This window comes from Prionailurus bengalensis, chromosome A3 (genome assembly GCF_016509475.1).
Source record: "Prionailurus bengalensis isolate Pbe53 chromosome A3, Fcat_Pben_1.1_paternal_pri, whole genome shotgun sequence".
Lineage (NCBI taxonomy): Eukaryota > Metazoa > Chordata > Mammalia > Carnivora > Felidae > Prionailurus > Prionailurus bengalensis.
This window is the reverse complement of record NC_057354.1, coordinates 117129097-117144990: the sequence shown is the minus strand read 5'-3', so window position 1 is coordinate 117144990 and position 15894 is coordinate 117129097. Positions and strand designations below refer to the sequence as shown.

General features: G+C 48.6%; 1 protein-coding gene across 1 annotated transcript in view; it reads right to left on the bottom strand.

Moving 5' to 3' along the window:
- The window catches only part of LOC122497295 (ALK tyrosine kinase receptor-like), a 145511-nt gene that overhangs the window by 29456 nt on the left and 100161 nt on the right, over positions 1-15894 (bottom strand). The window contains exons 6-7 of the mRNA XM_043604219.1: positions 13276-13370; positions 12976-13104 (exon numbers count right to left, since the gene is read on the bottom strand). Of these exons, the coding sequence (XP_043460154.1) occupies positions 12976-13104; positions 13276-13370 (224 nt within the window). The remainder of the gene's footprint in view (positions 1-12975; positions 13105-13275; positions 13371-15894) is intronic.

The window sequence follows — 15894 nt, the reverse complement described above, 5'->3', positions numbered from 1 at the left end:
GTGGTTCAAACACCAGCCTTGTCACATGCAGCCCTGAAGAGTTATTGATTTCTGTCCTTATCTGCTCTTGTCCATGGACCAAGGGGGGAGAAGACCTTCATCTGGTGCTTGGCCATAAGGGTTATGTGAGTAGGGCTCGCTGCCTCCTGAGAGACAGCAATGGTGCGGAAGGCCAGAATCCCTCCTTCATAGCTTTATTCTTAGTAGTTCTTGCTTATTGTCTGGTTCTAAGTCATGATGGGCGAAATCCTTATGAGGTCCTTGTGACTGGAACACCTCTGACAGATGGACAGATGGAGTACAGGCAGCCCAAGTGGCCAAATGATTTGGAACCAGAAAAGAACAAATGGGTCCTGACTCTGGGTCTGGGTCTTGGACCCTCTAAGAGGAATTGGAAAACAATGACACCTGAGAGGGTGGGAAATACAGATGTCAAGGGCAGAAGGGAAAGTAGTGGTGAAAGAAATAGGAGCAAATGGCGGACCAAAAAGGGAAGGCAATGTATCTGAGATGAGGGGACTAGAGAAAAGGAGAGAAGAGATACTTCTGTCTTATTCCTGTCTATGATGCTACCAAGTAGCTAGAGATGGGCACCATGATCAACAAGCATGAGGAAAAGGCCAAGAAGATCACAGAGATGTGTGTGTCGACATGGTCAGGTATCAAATTAATGACACTAGTCATGTATAGGGCCAGTGGACTAATGCAGCAGTCGTCTATAAAGAACTTTTTGTTATGGGACTGGACCCTTCCTAGGGCTCCCAGCTATTGTTTTGACCCCTCAAGCTGAATGAACCTCCTAGAATCAAGATATGCCACCTGCTTGTAGTAGAAACACCAATGACCAGAGACTCCTGTTGTTATCCCTCAAATAGCAGTGCTGGTTTAGATAGGGAGTAGGTTTCCCAAGGCCCTTTAGACATTGTTCATGGCTTTTGGCTTGCCATCCCCCTGGTGAGGAGCCAGGCATCCGGGTCATTCCCACCCCACCTGGCTTCTTCATTCCAGGCATGTTCCCCTTTTTCTACCCATCTTCTGCTGTGTCTCTGAACACTTCATAGTCAAGGCCGCTAGAGTTTATGCAAGTTATAGCTATGTCTTGAGGGCCTTGGAAGTTTCCCCAGGCCACGCCAGGCAAAGAGTAAAACATAGGACCTTAATGGTGGTGACAAGTAGTATTATCTGGTTCTGCTCTGACATATACTTGAAGGAACCTGAAGTTTTCTCTGTTAACACCCCCATTGTTATAGCACATATGCACATACCACACATGCTATGCCACTGTCATTTCTATCCCCTTAACTTGCTTTGATTTCTTCACAAAACATCACTATCTGAAACTATTTCACCTGTACACTTGTTTGTTGTCTGTCACCCTTACCAGCATGTACACTCTATGTAAGCTTAAGTGAGGCTTAGTTGATTTTGTTCACTGCTTTGCCTCCAGGACCTACAATATTGCCAGTCACATAGGAGGAGGTTCACAAACCTTCGTTGAGCGAAGAACAAAACAATATAGAAAGAAGAGAGCAGACCAAATATCAGCCCCTGAACCAACTCAAGTGGTCAGAGGAGGAGATCATGCATGCTGAGGGTGCTGGGTGTGGTCTGGAGGGAGCACCACTGGCACTTGGTGTTCCTGTATTAGAATTAGAGCAATATAGGATGGAAGGATCCAGGGGGGTCCTGGTCATACAAATGGATGTTTGTTGAAAGGCATTTTGTCTCTTACCCATAACTGCACAACAGAAAGGGGTAGGGTCCTAAGGGGCCACAACCATCTTCACATAGTCATCCACATACACAACCAGCCCACACTCATATGTGTACAACCACACCCACATTACTGAAATGTAGGGAGCCCTGCAGTCTTTATGAGAATGCTTGAGGGACACTCCATTGACCTGATGGTTGATGGAACCTATCAATTGATAGGCTGAATGAACTAGTTAGTAGATCAAAGTCATAAGGCCAGTTGAGGAAAGGAAATAGTCCTCTTTATCAGGGAGCTATTCTGAGGCCTGGGGCATTTTTCTGATTCTGTTAGGTTGCTAGACAAGTGTAAGCCATGCCTTAATTTCCTCACTTGTTAACATTAATCCTATGCATCAGAAAAAAAAAAAAAAGTTACAGAAAGGGAGGGAAGCAAACCATAAGAGACTCTTAAATATTGAGAACAAACTGAGGGTTGATGAGGGGTGCAGGAGAGGGGAAAGCGGATGATGGGCATTGAGGAGGGCACCTGTTGGGATGAACACTGAGTATTGTATGGAAACCAATTTGACAATAAATTATATTTAATATAAAAAAAGCATTAATCCTGGAATAGGATTAATCTGCCATTCACTTAAGAAATAATAATTAAATGAGTAAAATGTGCTCATATTATTATGAAGATACTGTCAATATTCACTAAAAACTAAATCAGACCGCTCAGATCCAGTCTCCTGGAATTTGTTTAAAAACAAATTAAGACTGAGATCTTGACAAGTTTTAAAAGACTTGGGGCGCCTGGGTGGCTCAGTCAGTTAAGCGGGCCGACTTTGGCTCAGGTCACGATCTCGTGGTCCGTGAGTTTGAGCCCCGTGTCGGGCTCTGTGCTGACTGCTCAGAGCCTGGAGCCTGTTTCAGATTCTGTGTCTCCCTCTCTCTCTGACCCTCCCCCATTCATGCTCTGTCTCTCTCTGTCTCAAAAATAAATAAACGTTAAAAAAAAAATAAAAGACTAAAACCCTCTTTCAATTTATATGGACGAGTGGGTCTTTTTGGAGCAATCTGCTATGGCTCCACATAAGTCACTTATTTTCCCCAAACAGAGTTTGAATGCTTCATTTGCAAATTGACAATGACCTGTGTTGGGGGAATTGCTTGACAAGAGGACCCAAAATGCAAAATACTACCCCCTCTCCCTTTTTAGCTTAAGAGCTGGGATTTGCTTGAAATTTTTGCAAAAAAAAATTCGAGGAAAAATATACCTAGAACACACACTTAATGTATAAACAAATGTGCACAGCTCATAGTTTGGGAAGGAGGAGGGCTATAAATACCCTGAAAATTTATAAAGGGCAACATATGGAGGGATGAGTAAACTGGCCCAATCTTTTCCATTATATGTTTTAATAATAATGTTAATAACAATAGCACAGCATTTTATATTAGTATATTCTTTTGTACCCTTCAAAGGCTGTTAGAAGTGATCTCATTTGCTCACTACAATAGCCTACTCTGAGAAAGCACCATAGCAGTTCATTCACCCCTGCTTTGCACATGAAGGAAAACCTGGGGCCTGGAATGTTTGATTCTCAAATTGCAGAGCTTTTGAGACCTTGGTCTCCAGGAATCTTTGTCAACCCACTTATCATCTTGCTGTGGACTGGCACTCAGTAGGCGTTTTGTGAATATTTAAGTGTCTGATAGGTGTGAGATCACTTCCAGGAATTTTGCCCATCAGACTCCACAATGAGCCCTCAAAGCTTGCTGGTGATTGCGTGATCTCTGGCACACAAAAGCCCACTGCAGGTAGGCTTTAAGGTAGTTCCCAGTGATCTCTGCCTCCTGGTAGTCATGCCTTGCTTAATCCCCTCCCTTTGAGTGTGGATGAAACCTGTGCATTGCTTCTAAGCAATAAAATATGATAAAAGTGATGGGATGTCATTTTCATGATTACATAAGATTGTAACTTCCATCTTGCTTGCAGCTTCTCTCTCTCTTTCTCTTTCTCCCTCTCCCTCCTCCTCTCCTCTTCCTAGGCTTCTCCAAGAACTGCTGACAATTATGTGAACCTGGAAGAGCACCTTCCCTGATGGAGCTTTCAGATGAGACTCAGCCTTGGCTAACACCTTAATTGCAACCTTATGAGACACTATGGAGCAGAGGACCCAGTTGACCTGAGCTTGGTTCCCTGACCTACAGACACCGATATAACAAATGTGTGTTGTTTTAAGCTACTGCATTTATGATAATGTGTTATAATGCAATAAATCACTAGGCACCCCAAAACCCCACACCAGCACTTTCATGCGCTTCCTCATCTTTTGTGCAAGTACCCAGCATGGAGGGCACTGGCTAGACTCTGTTCTTCCTGGTGCCTTCTCTCTCTTTCCTCCTTGAGGCAGTGATGGCTGGGGTGATTCCACCTCTTGTTCCTTTGCCTCTTGTCAGTGGAGGAGCAAGTGGGGAGGACTCCCTTATGTGATCTAGAGTTAGTATTTCAGCCTGTCTCCTCAGGTTCCTCTGTCCAGCTCTGGGCCCAGATGAATTAAAATAAATCTCTCTGTCCAGGACTACTGCAGCTTTGCTGCAATAAGCAGAAAGCTGAATAAGCTCCAAGGGGATGTAGGGTTGTTTTGCAGGCTGACCCAGCAAGTCTGGGAGTAGGGTGAAAATTAAAAGTGGTCTTCCCTCAAAACAAGTGCTTAATGTATTTGTACCGATGGAGGGATCTTTTGTGTCTGCTGGTCTTGGAGCTAAATGATCTTAATCAAGGTGTGCTGAGACCAGAGTTCCTGGATCATTTGTTGCCTCCCACTTATGCAAACTTTCACTGAAACAAATGGGAAACAAGGAATATGTTTTCTCAAGCCATCTAGGAGAGAGAAAGGCAGTGAATCCTCTCTTCTGCTAGCAGGAGTCATGGCCTGGCATTACAGCATTTTGTCTGTAGCCTTGCCATACTCCCAAACACCAAGTAGCATTAGACTGGGCATTTGTGAGGGGTTTTTGAGCCTGTCAGAGCTGGATGATGCTGATGCTGTGCTAGTTTTCTAGGGTGGCCCAGAATTGGGAAGTTATGAAATAACAATATAGATTCTTTCCTTTCTCAAAGGACACTAGATTTCTTTTCAAAAATGATGATCAGTTTAGTATAATTTGCAGTGCACCAATCTTGGATGAAGACCTCCTCACCATCCAGCACAGAGTGAAGCCAGAACCATGGAGTTGGCTGGGGGTGGGGTGGGGGGGTGGGGAGCAGGGAACCTGTCCTAATTCCAGATGCCACCAAAATTGGAAATTGGAAATGGAACCGGAATTTCTCTTGTGCCAAGAGAGTGGTGGTTTCACATCAGGCTTATGTGGACCTAGCTCTGGGTGGCACATTTTTCAAGAGTGGTGCTTTGGCTCACTCCCAGCTGCAGGCCCCACAGCACCCAGCACAGGGCTTGGCACACAGCAGGCATACAGCGCATGCTTGTTAAGCTTGTTGAACTGAACTCAGCCCTACCTGATTTTTTTTTCCCTTCTAGGATTGGGATTTGGGGAATTATAAAAGCACACTGACTAGAAAGCAATGATGTTTTCTGTGTTGAATGCTGAGTTGAATCTCCTGAGGGGAAAGAGAAAACCGGTCGATCTGGATATAGCAAGAGCTTTTCCCTTGCTGTGGTCAGCAGCTAGGTGGTTTTTGGGATTGCTCCCAGTGGGTATAGGGTTAGAGCGGGAAGACTTTGTGGAGTGAGCCAGCTTAGGTTTGGATCCTGGCTCTGTACGTGATGGGTGGGACAAGTCACACAACCTTTCCTTACATCTGAAATGAGGGAACAGCAATGGCTCATACAGCTCACTTTGTGTCCCGTTCCCCTTTCAGCCTGTGATATGCGTTCACTTCACTGAACTTATGAAATGTAAGCACTAATAATGTAAGGCACGGAATGTAAAGCACTAATAATGTAAAGGCACGGAAAGGAGAAGGGAGTAGCTTAAAGTAAGTGGCATAGCTGGGACTTGAACACAGGTAGTCCGTGCTCTTGAAAAGCATGCCAGACTCAAAATGGGTGATGAGGCATGGGAGGTGCAGCTTCTGGTCATGGAATGAATGAGTCATGGGGATGGGATGTGCAGCATAGGGAATATAGTCAGTGGTACTGTAACCCTGTTGTATGCTGCCAGATGGCAGATACACTTGTGGGGAGCACAGCATAACATATGGATGTGCTGAATCAAGGTGTCGGACGCCTGAAACTTGTGTAACACTGGGTGTCGGCTAGAATTCAACAAAAAACAAACAAATAAACAAACAAAGCCCTATGGCATACTGCTTCCTGAGAGTGATGTCTATCCTCGGGGTGCCTGGGGGCCTGTAAAGACCAAATGAAAGATGCTGAGTGTGCTGAGTAACTGTGTACAGATCAAAGGAGGCAGCCCGGAAGCTGTTGCTGGTGGGCGGTCCGTAGGGGAGCAAGCCTCCTCCTCAGCCTTCTGCTCCACCCCATACTGCCACCAGGTCCCCGCGCAAGCAACTTTCTCTCCCTTGGCAACCACGCAGGCCACCTCTTGGGGATGCTGACTAGGTCTCCAAAGTACAAAACCTCTTGTACCGGAAGAGACTCTTTAACGTCAGTAATGGGGATCGTGAATCATGAATTAGTTCCACCCCACGTCTCTTCCTGGAGCACAGCTGTGTTAGCTTCCAGGGAAGGCAGATGTGCTCAGATGAAGAGTGACATTGTAACCGGGAGGGCTCTGAACCTGGCGCAGTGACTGGGGTCCCGCAGGCCTCGTTAAGGCTGGCGCTTCCTGTGTCATCACTAGTTCCCTCGCTATAAGTAGGTGATAATCTAAATTTAGTAAAATAAGAAGGAACATACAGCACTTGGTTGAAAAGCAGGCCGGCTGAACAGGAACACGGCCAACCACCCAAACAGATCCCAAGGACTGTATTGATGGCCCCATGCCTGCCTGAGTCTTAAGGAATTGCTACCCTTAGTTGAATGGGTGCTAAGTGCCTTCATGTGCTCTGACTGGGGAGCGGGGTGGTGGTTTACACAGAGGGAGGCCAATTAGCTGCAACTATCAGCTTTCTTACATGTCTGTGGGTACACTGTGTACCCAGTGTGCTGTTTTGAGTATCCGTGAAGATGCAGATGTGCTCTGTCTAAGCAAAAGCACTAGAAACCCGAGTTTTTCAGAGAAGAGATTCCTCCAGAAGACTAGTCAACAGTAGGATTCTTAGAGGATTTATTACAACTTGCCCTTCAATATATTACCTGGCTTAGAAAAATTAATTTTTTTTATATGATTAAAAAATGAAAGACCATGTTCCTTAGCCTCTTACACAAGTTGTGTAACTTAAGGCAAGTTACTCACCCTCTGTGGGCCAATTGCCTCATCTGTAAAAGGGGGATTATGTTATAGTACCAACTAATGAGACACTGCATACAAAAGAGCCCAGTACAGTTCCTAACACCCAGCACCACCCTGTGACTGATGGTTTCTACGTGTGTAAAGAGGTGATGACAAAATGCAAGGCCTTTGCTGTCTAAGAGAGAAAAACTTGGAAGTATGTCACGTGACTCTGAGCCAGCCTCTCACCTTCTCCAGACCTAGGCTCCTCATCTGTTTAAAAGAGGCTGCCTGTTGGGGCTCCTGGGTAGCTCAGTTGATCTCACGGGCTGTGGGTTCGAGCCCCGGTTCGTTGGTTCAAGCTCTGTGTTGGGCTCTGTGCTGACAGCTCAGAGTCTGGAGCCTGCTGCCGAGTCTGTGTCTCCCTCTCTCTCTGCCCTTCCCCCACTCGCACTCTGTCTCTCTCTCTCTCAAAAATAAATAAAACATTTAAAAAAAAAGGCTGCCTTTTTAAAAGAGGGTTGTTAAACTTTGTTTCACATCAGGCTTTTCTTGAGAGTTTTGTTAAACATGCAGAGTGTCAGCTCTCCTTTCCTAGACATTCAGATTCCACAAGCCCCTGGGGACCAGGAAGCTTCATTTTTAATGAGCAGCACTTCTGGGTCCTCCCTCCCCTAGCAAGGTGATCAGAAGCAGATGGTGTCGGGACACACTTGGAGAAACACTGAGAACTCCCTGTCGCACCCAGGAAGTCCCAGATTCTGTCACTGTCCATTTCTGGGGAAAGCTGTTAATGATGCAATGAACCCAAGAGTCCAGCCTGAGTCCCCCCAGGGTGGGTGGGGCTCCCGGCACTTCTACCCTTACTTGTTTCCTGTCCTCCCTGCCTTGGGGCCCCCTGCCTCCAAAACTGGCACATGGTAAAAAGCTAAGGTGAAAGTACGGACCCCAGCTTCCTCGCTACCCCCAAGCTGGCAGGTGCTGACAAGTGACAGGATGATAGGATTTGTTTGGGATTGGATTAGGATACACTTGTTTGTTCAGGAACTAGATGAATCCTGACTATTTCCGTGGGCCACTGAAGTAAGCCTGGCCGCGTCTGCGGCACCTGAGCACAGACGGCTCTGGTGGACATGAGAAGACAGGTTGTGAGCGAGGGGGCCGGGCCCTGGGAAGCCGCCTTGCCACAATGCCGTCATCCCCAGAAGGGCATGCTTGGATCATAATGGCTCTAGCTACAAATTCTATTAACTCTAATAGTTGTTCTGTGGTGAATGGATAATGCATTTAGCAGAAATAGACTCAATCAATTTATATGAAACACATAAAACTTTCTCATTGAAATTGGCATCTGTTCTTGAATCATAGAAGCGTGTGTAGAAATGGACAGTCTGTTACCCTTTCTTCTGGGCACATTAGCAGTGCTGTGGGTTAATTGGAGAGATGGGCCAAGAAAGCTCTGGCTGCTTTACCCCACATCCCTTCTGCCTTTAGAAACACGGGGCTGGTGATGGGGAGGGACCTGAAAACTGTCTACTTCAAACTTTGAGGGTTTTTTTTAATGTTTAATTTTTTTTGAGAGAGAGAGAGACAGACACAGAGACAGAGTGCAAGCAGGGGAGGGGCAGAGAGAGAGGGAGATACAGGCTCCAGGCTCTGAGCTATTAAGCACAGAGCCGAATGTGGGGCTTGAACTCATGAACCGCGAGATCATGACCTGAGCCAAAGCTGGACACTTAACCGACTGAGCCACCCAGGTGCCCCAAACCTTGAGTTTTGAAACAAGCAGTTTTCGGGACGCCTGGGTGGCTCAGTTGGTTAAGTGTCCTACATCAGCACAGGTCATGATCTCATAGTTCGTGAGTTTGAGCCCTACATCTGTGCTGACAGCAGAGAGCCCGCTTTGGATCCCCTCTCCTCCTCCCCTCTCTCTGCCTATCCCCCACTAGAGTGCTCTCTCTCAAAAAAATAAATGCTAAAAAAAAAAAAAAAGAAAGAAAGAAAAGAAGCATTTTCTTGCCTTTGCCTGTGTTGATGTTAGCCCCTCTTCTCTGAGCTCTGCTACTTGTGGGTTTGCTGACAGGCCCCAGCTGTTACATGAGGAGAGAAAAGGCTGTGCAGAGGTGGGACACATCCCTGGACCTCAGTTTGCTAGTGCAAACCTGCCAAGGCTGTGCACAGAGGTTCTGACTCCTGGTCCAGTGCTCTTTCCATGATCCTACAAAGTTCTAAATGTCCGCCCCCACCCCCCACCCTGACCCTACCCTTTGGCAAGAGATGTCTACTGAGAAAACAGTAAACCAACGATCACTAAACAACTCACAGGCAAGACTGTGATTTGATGCTAGGGCTCCACGAGTTACAGATACTTGTGGGCTGGGCCCAAGGTTTGTGCAGTTCTTATTACGTAAACTGAGCTAATTCCCTCTTGCCCTCCCTATACAACATGTGAGCTCACAGGAGAATGAGAGAGGAAGCTGAGGAAGCTGAGGCAGGATCACTGGGCCTTGGGGGTCCTGCCTGTCCTTGTCTGGGCTTTGGGGGTGGGTGGCAGAGCCTGCTTGCACACTCATTACTGCTGAGAGAGAGACAGAGAGAGAGAGAGAGGGGGAGAGAGAGAGAGAGAGAAACTCTGCAGTCCCGTGATTGCATTATCCCAACCATTTGGTTAGTGTAATTGTATGTGCAAAGCTGACAAATGTAATTTCCCCAGACTTAATACTCGCCCCATTTTCTCTCTGAGTTTCTTCATCTGATTAGCTAAGGTGACTCAGGCTTCCGAGAAAGCTTCGAGAAGCACCTGGACAGGCTTTTCCTGCCTAGGTGCTCCAGTGGCTCAGCTCTGCCCCATGGGCTTGGGGGTAAGGCCACCCCCAAACCCTGAGGTCAGGCCCTCGACATGGGGCTGAATTAGGGGAAATGTGGAGTGTTTAGGGAAACCTGGATGTTTTGTGAGTACCTGTTTTCAAAAGGCCTGATGTGACCTTTGTGTTTCTAGGAGGTGCTCTAACACCTGCCAGGAGGAGAGCTGAAATGCCATCAGACGCCCTTGTTCCAGCCCAGAGGAAACTGACAGTGCTGAACTTTGGGAAGACAATCTTGTTATTTTGTCTCCTCCATCCTTTGTTGGAAGGCTGGGGGCTGATTTGTTTCCTGGATGTGGGGGCAGGGACTTTCACCTGGGGTGCTCTCCTGCTCTCTTCCATTTTTAGTGTTTATCTCTGGACGGGGACACCTAAAGTGGCTTAGCTGGCTGAAAGAATGGAGACTTCGGGTCACATCTTGGCTCCACTCCTTGTCAGCTGTGGGGCTCATTCCTCCAGATGATCTTCTCATCCCACAGTGGTAATGACAGCAGCTACCCGTGGCCAGGGTGAGGACAGGAGGGATTGGTGTGTGAAACAGCCCAGCCCAGGGTCAGGCACGCTCCTAGATTGCTCCTCCCCTTCTTTCCCCTCCCTACCGCATCTCTCCCTCCTTCTCCAGAGGCCCTCCCAGGCAGAAGTTCTAAGCTAGGTTAAGCTTCACCTCGCAGGCCATGAGCTGCTGGTTTACAGGCCCACCCCTCCCTTCCCACCTGTGCTCTCCTCGTCTAGACTGGGAGTTCTTTGGGTGCTCGACCTGGGTCTTGTTCTGTTCACCATCTCTGAGCACATAACTGGCCACAGAGGAAGTGTGCAAGGGCTGTGGTTGGGTCTAGATTAAAGCTGGGTGAAGGAGGGCCTCGGCATGGACCTAGGGTGCCTGTTCTCCCTGAGACCATGAGGCTGAGCCCTGGCCAAGTGGCCCCTCAGGGGGTGTGGTGGACATTGTCCTGTGGGTAGTAGGGAAGGGACACCCTGCTCATCCTCCTCCTGATGACTCAGAGACACCCCCACCGCACACTGCTAGGGGTGGGCGACAGGGTGGGACTGTGGCATCTGTCAGGGGGGTTAGGGGCTGGGAGCCTGCCTCAGCTTCTCCCTCCCTTCTTGCTCCCCAGGGCGAGAGCGGGTTCCTGGGAAAGCACTGCCTCTGTGCCCAGTTCTCTAAAGCCTGTCCAAGGAGCCTACTCAGGCTGCTTGGGGACGTGTTTGCCTCAGTGTCCTCTTCCCCTACAGTTGGGGTCATTCTGGAAGGGGGTCTGGAGACAGAACGCTGACCCACAGCCACCTGCCTGTCCTTCCTGCTCTGAGGCAGGGCTGGGCAGCAGAGGAAGCTCCAGTCTCTCAGGCAGCCACTCGCTTCTGATTTTAGTCGGAGGTTGTGGGGTAGCGTTGTGGCTTTCCAGCCACCACATGATTTCATTAGTCTGAGTGGCCACTGTGCAGACCCTCATCGATGAGCCTTTTAGGGACAGTGGGAATTATATGGCAATAAACTGGGGAGTCAGGCGGGGTGGATGGCTGCTCCTAAGTGCTGGCTGCAGGGGAGCTGGCTGCCAATATCTGAGATCCGAGAACTGAGCTCAAGCCTCAAGTGCCCCTGGGTCAATCAATATGTGTTTCCGGAGCCCCTGCCATGTAATCAGTGCTGGTGGTTGGACAGGGCGGGGGCTTGCCTCGATGTTTGCTGAACGTGTCCTGAATTTATGGTCGGGAGGCAGTGACTGACCGGGGCTGGGGAGTCCCTGGAGGTCAGTCCTTGGGGTGGGACAGTGAGGCGAGGCATCAAACAATGAACAGAAGGCTAGCCCGTTTCATGAATGACCATGAGACAGAGTCGGGAAATAGAGAAAGGTGGCAGGCTCCCTTTCATGTGGAAAAATGAAAAGGTGTTTTGAGGTTTTAGTTAAAGGTGAAGGGAGGAAAGGGGAGAGATGAAGGGAAAAGCCCAGGTCTGGCCCCTGGGTTAGATCAGGCAGGAATCGGGGACAGAGAGAGCTCCACCTGGGGTGGCTTTTCAGGGCAGAGGAAGGAAGGGATTTCTTCCTTCAAAGACAGAACAAGGCTGATATTTATGTAATAAGTTGAGAGTCAGTGAAGTTAGTGTGAAGGTATAAACTTCTGCTTTTTTTTTTTTTTGTACTTTGCACTAAACGAGGATTTCACGTTATAAGCAGAAATTAAACATTTATCATTTATCTATTGTTATTTTAATAAAGCGACCTTCTATAGGAAAAAGAGTGTGGTGGACAGTGCCGAGCCCCTGCTTACCAAGGTTACTCGCACTACTCCCATACCCAGGCACGTGCACCACCCCTACCCTGGGGGAACCCCTTGACCTGCTGGTGTTGGGCCGGGGGCTTCACAGCTTCTCTGGGGCGAGGCTCATAGGTCTAATAACTGCCAAGGAACATCATGCCGGGTTCAGAGACTGATTCTAAGAAATTTCCTCCTCGTACAAAGAGTAGCTGAGAAGTCACACCATGGTTTAGGGCCAGAGGCTGAAGAGGCCTGGGTTCAAAGCAGTAAGAGTCTTCATGAGAAGTCTTTCAGCCCAGAAAATGCTGAATAAAACAGCTTTGGTGGGGTGGGGAAGCCACGCTTTGGGGAAATGTGTTGAACCTGAAGGTTTTGGGCCTTTACCCGTGGTGGGCTAGCCTGTCTTTGTGCAACAAATAACGGCTTTGGGCCCAACCCTCTTTATATGAGGAGAAGAAATCTGATGTAGGGTTTGCTTTGTTCAGTAAATGGGGAGAGGTTTCAAGGGACTGAGTGGAGGAAAGGATACCAGCTTGGTTCTCCTGTTTGGTTCCTGGGTATTCCCCAGTAGCTCCTTTGCACAACTTCCAGATGCTTCATTCGGCCAGGTGATAAGAGACCCAAAAAAACATCCTTTTGGAGCCCATAGCCAGGATGTAGGTTCTGTTCCTTTTAAAGGTTGACCATCTAATTCTTTAGACACCACTCCCCACTACAATCACCGCACGTATCTCTCTTCCGCCTTTTGCCACAAAAAATTTACTTTACTTACATTTGTAAGTTGAACCCTTACCTGTAGGGTCAAAGATGGGGGTCTCTCTTGGTGTATTTTCCCAGGGTTTTGGCTCCTTGTTTGGGTTTCTCTCAAACAGATTTCTTGATTTGGGTGCTGTATCCTGCGGCACCTTGTCCTCCCCACTGACTAGAATAGAGAAGACCCCATGGGCTGAGTTAAGTGAGGCTCTGTTTAAGAGAGACAGATGAGCATGCCCCGGGGAAGGTGGGAGAGGCAGGTGGGCTTAGGTTAAGGAGGGATAGTGAGGCCCGGGGCAGTCTGGGTTGGGGACAAGTGCAAGGGACAGGGTGAACTCACTGGTGAGGTAGCAGTCCAGGCTGATGGAGATATTGTCGAAAGCCACGGTCGCTCTGGATCCTTGCCCCCACCACGCAACAATCTGCAGCCAGAACCTGTATGTGTGTCAAGAGGAGTGTGTGTAAGGAACAACCTGGGTTGGTCATTTCTCAGGATTCAGCATCTGGTGAATGTGTGCCGATACTTGGCTCATTACCATAGTTGTTATCAGCCTTACCTAATCGCAGAGCAGTTGTGAGACTGGAGCAGTCCACAGCTCCCCCTACTTCTCCAGCACAGAGTACTTCCCTTTCGGAGGGATTGTTCCATATGTTAACCAGTTTAGAGTCTAGGACTTGGGTCCAGGACTCCCTGAAACTCTGAGGAGAACTCTTTCACTTTTTGGGTGTGGACGTTTGGACAGAAATGAGTGGGCTTGACATTCAGCAGGTACTCCTTGGTAGAGCTGAAGTCATTCATTTAAAAAAAATTTTTTTTAACGGTTTTTATTTATTTTTGAGACAGGGAGAGACAGAGCATGAACGGGAGGGTCAGAGAGAGGGAGACACAGAATCTGATACAGGCTCCAGGCTCTGAGCTGTCAGCACAGAGCCCGACACGGGGCTTGAACTCACGGACCGCGAGATCATAACCTGAGCCAAAGTTGGCCACTTAACAGACTGAGCCACCCAGGTGCCCCTGAAGTCATTCTTAAAATACTAAAATGCTTCTGTACCAACTGATAAAGAGCCATTGTCCCCCAAGTGTCCCATGCTTGTTGCCTCAGGCAGCCTGGCTCCTTCCCTGGTATTCTAATTTTTCACATTATCCAGCAACCAAAAGTTTAACCCAGTCCGGGTCTCAAGGATCTGGTGTCTCATCCAGCATCGGTCTCCACTGGGGTTGGTCTGTGTAGTGCCTGACCTGTTGTTAAATATCAATAATTTGACTAAGACCTGGGGATTTGTAACCAACACAGAGTGGGCTGTAAGTATTAACAGGAAACCCATCGAGGTTTCCTCACAGAGAAGGTAGCATTTAAGTTGGTTTTGAAAGAAGGCGAGGACTTGGAAATGTGGATGGGGATGGTGAGGGAGGGCATCTGCAGTGGAGGAAGTGGAGTGAGGATGTGTCAGAGCAGGGCAGAGCCCCCATGGCTCATGTGTGAGTGGTGTGGAAGGACACAAAGACAGTGAGAGGCACGTGTGTATCACACACCCACATCAGGCTTCTCCACAAGCCTTGGCAATATCACAGTTGTCTCAGATTTCCCCGGGGGACATGGTCTGCAGGTGAGCTTCCAGCTCAAGCCTGTGTAACATGGGACACAGCCAGGCCTGGGATTCTCAAGTGGCCAACAGGGGCCTTAACACTGTCATCTTGTTCTGTTTACAGCAGTTGCCAGGGTTAGAGAGACGCTGCTTGCAGGCAGCAAGAGAACAGGTGCATAGAGCCATGTGGGGATGGTGACTGGAAGAATTCACATTCCCAGGTGGAAGAGCAGTGGGTAAGGGCCCCACAGCCCACATTTCTGATTCTCCTCTCTGGGTCACCATCTCCGAATCTGTCATCCACAGGCTGAGGAGCCAGGCCAGGTGCTGAGCACCATGGGGGTAGCTTCCAGGAGGCCGTGGGTGCCTGAGCAAGTAAATTACATGTGTGCACCCACTGAGTGTGGGGGAGAGGGACAAAAATCCCTGTTTTGCCCTAACTGGGCCCTTCCAGGGAGGCTGCACGCTCTCCCACCCCTCTCTCTGCCGTCCTTCATCATTACTGAGAGATTAGGACTGCAAGCTTCTCAACCAGCCACTGGGCCTCTTAGCATGGAAGGCATGATGTACGCTGGAGCTGGAATGGTTTCTAAATAGAAGAGTCTCTAAAGTGCGCTGCAAGGCAACAGCAGTGGCAGCTGCTGTTTAAAAGAGTTTGATTGACACCGGGAATTGCACATATTTTGAGTCAGGAACACTCCTAACAATCAGGGAAGACTCAATCAGATGTCGGATCAGATGTAAACATGCAATGCTGCCTCTGTCCACTCGAAAGGCCACACTGCCAACCCTTGCTCCCCAAATGCTCCAGACTCCTGAGGCTGCAGGAAGGGACAGGGGGGACAAAGGTGGCTCATGCTGGGGTGTGGGGAGGGCAGGGGTGAAGCAGAGGAAGTTTGTGAATGGGGTCAGGGGAAGGTAGGTGTTGGGGCAGAGAGGGGGCAGCAAAACCAATCTGCGAGTTTCTTTTCTGTGGGAGGCACTAGCCAAGAGGCCAGATGGCCATCGGGACCACCCAGATCCAGGATTTTCTGTTTGGATGGTACCTGGTTGTGTGTCTTTAGCTGAACTTCATGTGAAGAAGTGATTGCTCCTGGCTCTGCTCCCCGCTCCCTGCTGAAGATGGGTGAGGCCTTCTCAAGGCTCTCAGTCTTTCTGGTGCAACCAGTCTTTCCTGTTTTGGTCTCCTGTACAGATGCCAAGTCACTCTCCAGGGTCAGCTGTGGCCTCAGGTCTTGAGTTGTAGCATATACCAGATGGACTGCTTTGGTAATGAGGGAAAGTCCTAGCATGTACCAGGTGGACTGCCCTGAGACTGACAGGAAGTTCTAGCATGTACCAATTGGACTGCTCTAGAATTGGGGGAAAG